This window comes from Hibiscus syriacus, unplaced genomic scaffold (assembly GCF_006381635.1).
Source record: "Hibiscus syriacus cultivar Baekdansim isolate YM2019G1 unplaced genomic scaffold, ASM638163v2 tig00009009_pilon, whole genome shotgun sequence".
Classification (NCBI taxonomy): domain Eukaryota; kingdom Viridiplantae; phylum Streptophyta; class Magnoliopsida; order Malvales; family Malvaceae; genus Hibiscus; species Hibiscus syriacus.
In genome coordinates, this window is record NW_024062181.1 from 2,227,685 (window position 1) to 2,229,943 (window position 2,259).

Sequence of the window (2,259 nt, forward strand, 5' to 3'; positions counted from 1 at the left end):
TTTAAACAAACATTAGAATCATCTTTTGGTATTACTCCATTATTCTTTACGTAAGCACCGATTAATAACCGAGTGGATCATTCTTCGTGACTTGCTAGATTTCAGAGTGGAAAAGATAGAAAATAAAAACTACATTTGAAATTAACAATCCCAGATTTCAGACGACCACGAAAGCGACGACGACGGCGATTATAATAATAATAATAACAGGCTTTCAACCAAGCATTTAGTCCCATCTAGTGGAAATCTTAGCCATCAGTCCATCCTTGGTGTGCAAGATGATGGATACAGCCGGAACAACTGGAGTTTCATCCGATACACAGATACGATAATTGTAGACTATAGCCGATGCCACGGATTTCATCTGAACAAAAGCAACTTCCTTCCCTAAACATGTCCTTGGCCCTGCATTGAAAGACAAGAACTTGAACGATGGCTCATGTTTAATACCTCCTCGCTCGTCAATCCATCTCTCAGGCTTGAATTCACAGCAATCTTCCCCCCAGATCGACTTCATCCTTCCCATTGAATACATGTTGAACAAGATTTTCATATTTGGATGAACCGCATGCCCACTAGGAAGCACGTCTGGTTTGAGTGGTTCCTTGTGCTGAAAAGGAAGTGGTGGATATAACCTCAAGGCCTCACATAATGCTCCATGTAGATAAGCCAAATTCTTTACTTCCTCAGCCTTGAACAATCGCTTCTTTCCGGTTTCTTCTTCGGTTATTTTCGATTGAAGCTCTTCTATGATCTTGTTTTCGACTATCGGGTGACGGGAAACCAGCCAAATGAACCAAGTAAGAGCAGAGCTTGTGGTGTCCCTCCCTGCAAGCATCATACTCAAAATGGTGTCTCTCAAGAATTTATCGTCACATTCTAAACCTATTGACTTCTCTTCGGTTATGTACGATGTTAATAGATCCACGCCTTCTTCGACGATTTCTGATGTCGAATTCGACCCTCGGTTCAAATCTTTCCTCTTCTGCCATATATATTCGGCTATTATATCATCAAGAACATGCCACGCCTTTCCATATTTCCGTTCTTGTCCCATGTTCAGCCACCTCTGCAACTTAATAAACCATGGTGGCCTGACATGCCGATAAAATATCGCTTCCTCGGCATCATCCAGGGCCTTGGTGAAAAGAACTTCCGGGAATTCGACGGAGAGGGATCTAGGGTCATGGCCAGTAACCAAGATGCATGTAGAATCGAACGTGAACCTTTGGAATATATCTTCCAAGTTTGCCACTAGACCTCGTTTGACAAAATGGTCCATAACAGGAACGAGCCCGTGTGCCACCTTATAATGGGAAGTCCTCGACAAAAAATTATGAAATCGGTGAGTTCTCATGAATCCTTGAGCAACCGTCCTCTGTTTTTTCCACAGATCCATGTCGGAGTTGAAAATACCGTCTCCCAGTATGTCGAACAACTGTTTGAACTCGGATCCTTTGGGGAAGTTGGCAAAGTTGGAGCTCATAACGTGGTGAATGTTGGCAGGGTCGCAGGTCAGCATCAGGTTCATGTTAGCAGACCAAGGGCCTTTGAAAAGGAAAGTGCAGTGGCATCTCTCGAGAATCTCGGTACACCAATCGTGAATCCGATGAACGTTGAGGAGCAGCGCCGGCATCATCCCAACAATCGGATAACTCCTTGGACTCCCATCTTTGTTTCTCGAGCAGTATAGAAACAGAAAGCAAACGAGAGGCAAGAAAACTTCAAAAAAACTGACTAATGCCATTAAATTGCAAAGCTTTGGGAAATTGTTTAATTCCTTCTTCTAAATTTATAGGGAAACATATATGTAGGTTTCTTTTAAAAGCATCCCATTCATGAGAGATTGACAGGTACTAGAAAGTAGAGGTGTGAACTTTTCACATTGCAAATGATAGTTTATAGTTTCATTGAGGAAAAATTAAAGCGGATTGAGCCAAAGATAAAAGTTTCCATTTTAATAGTTCGCAGCAATTATAAGGTAGTTATCGATGATGTACGTACTTACAGACACGATTTATCAAATCCGGAATTTATAAGAAGAATAATATTATATTTAATTTATGAGGTTGATGAGTTCAATGAGATAAAAGTTTTTTTAATTATCTGAGATGTTTGTACAGTAACCACCCATTTATAACGTCATTAGTAAGAAAATAATTGAGTAACTAAAAAATTCAATGTATTAAGTTCAGTGAGAAAATTGAAAAGATCTAAAATACAGTAAATAAAATAAGATAGAGTAAAGTTCAGTAACCA

General features: G+C 40.0%; 1 protein-coding gene across 1 annotated transcript; it reads right to left on the bottom strand.

Annotated features, from left to right (window-relative positions):
- LOC120202995 (alkane hydroxylase MAH1-like) lies at nt 1–1,784 on the bottom strand. Its single transcript, XM_039203373.1, has one exon. The coding sequence runs from the start codon at nt 1,745–1,747 to the stop codon at nt 227–229; it is 1,521 nt and encodes a 506-aa protein (XP_039059304.1). The 5' UTR covers nt 1,748–1,784; the 3' UTR covers nt 1–226.
- Between the last annotated feature and the right edge of the window lie 475 nt (nt 1,785–2,259).

Excerpts from the sequence above, each read along its gene's own strand:
- LOC120202995 (XM_039203373.1), bottom strand. The coding sequence starts at position 1,747 with ATGGCATTAGTCAGTTTTTTTGAAGTTTTCTTGCCTCTCGTTTGCTTT.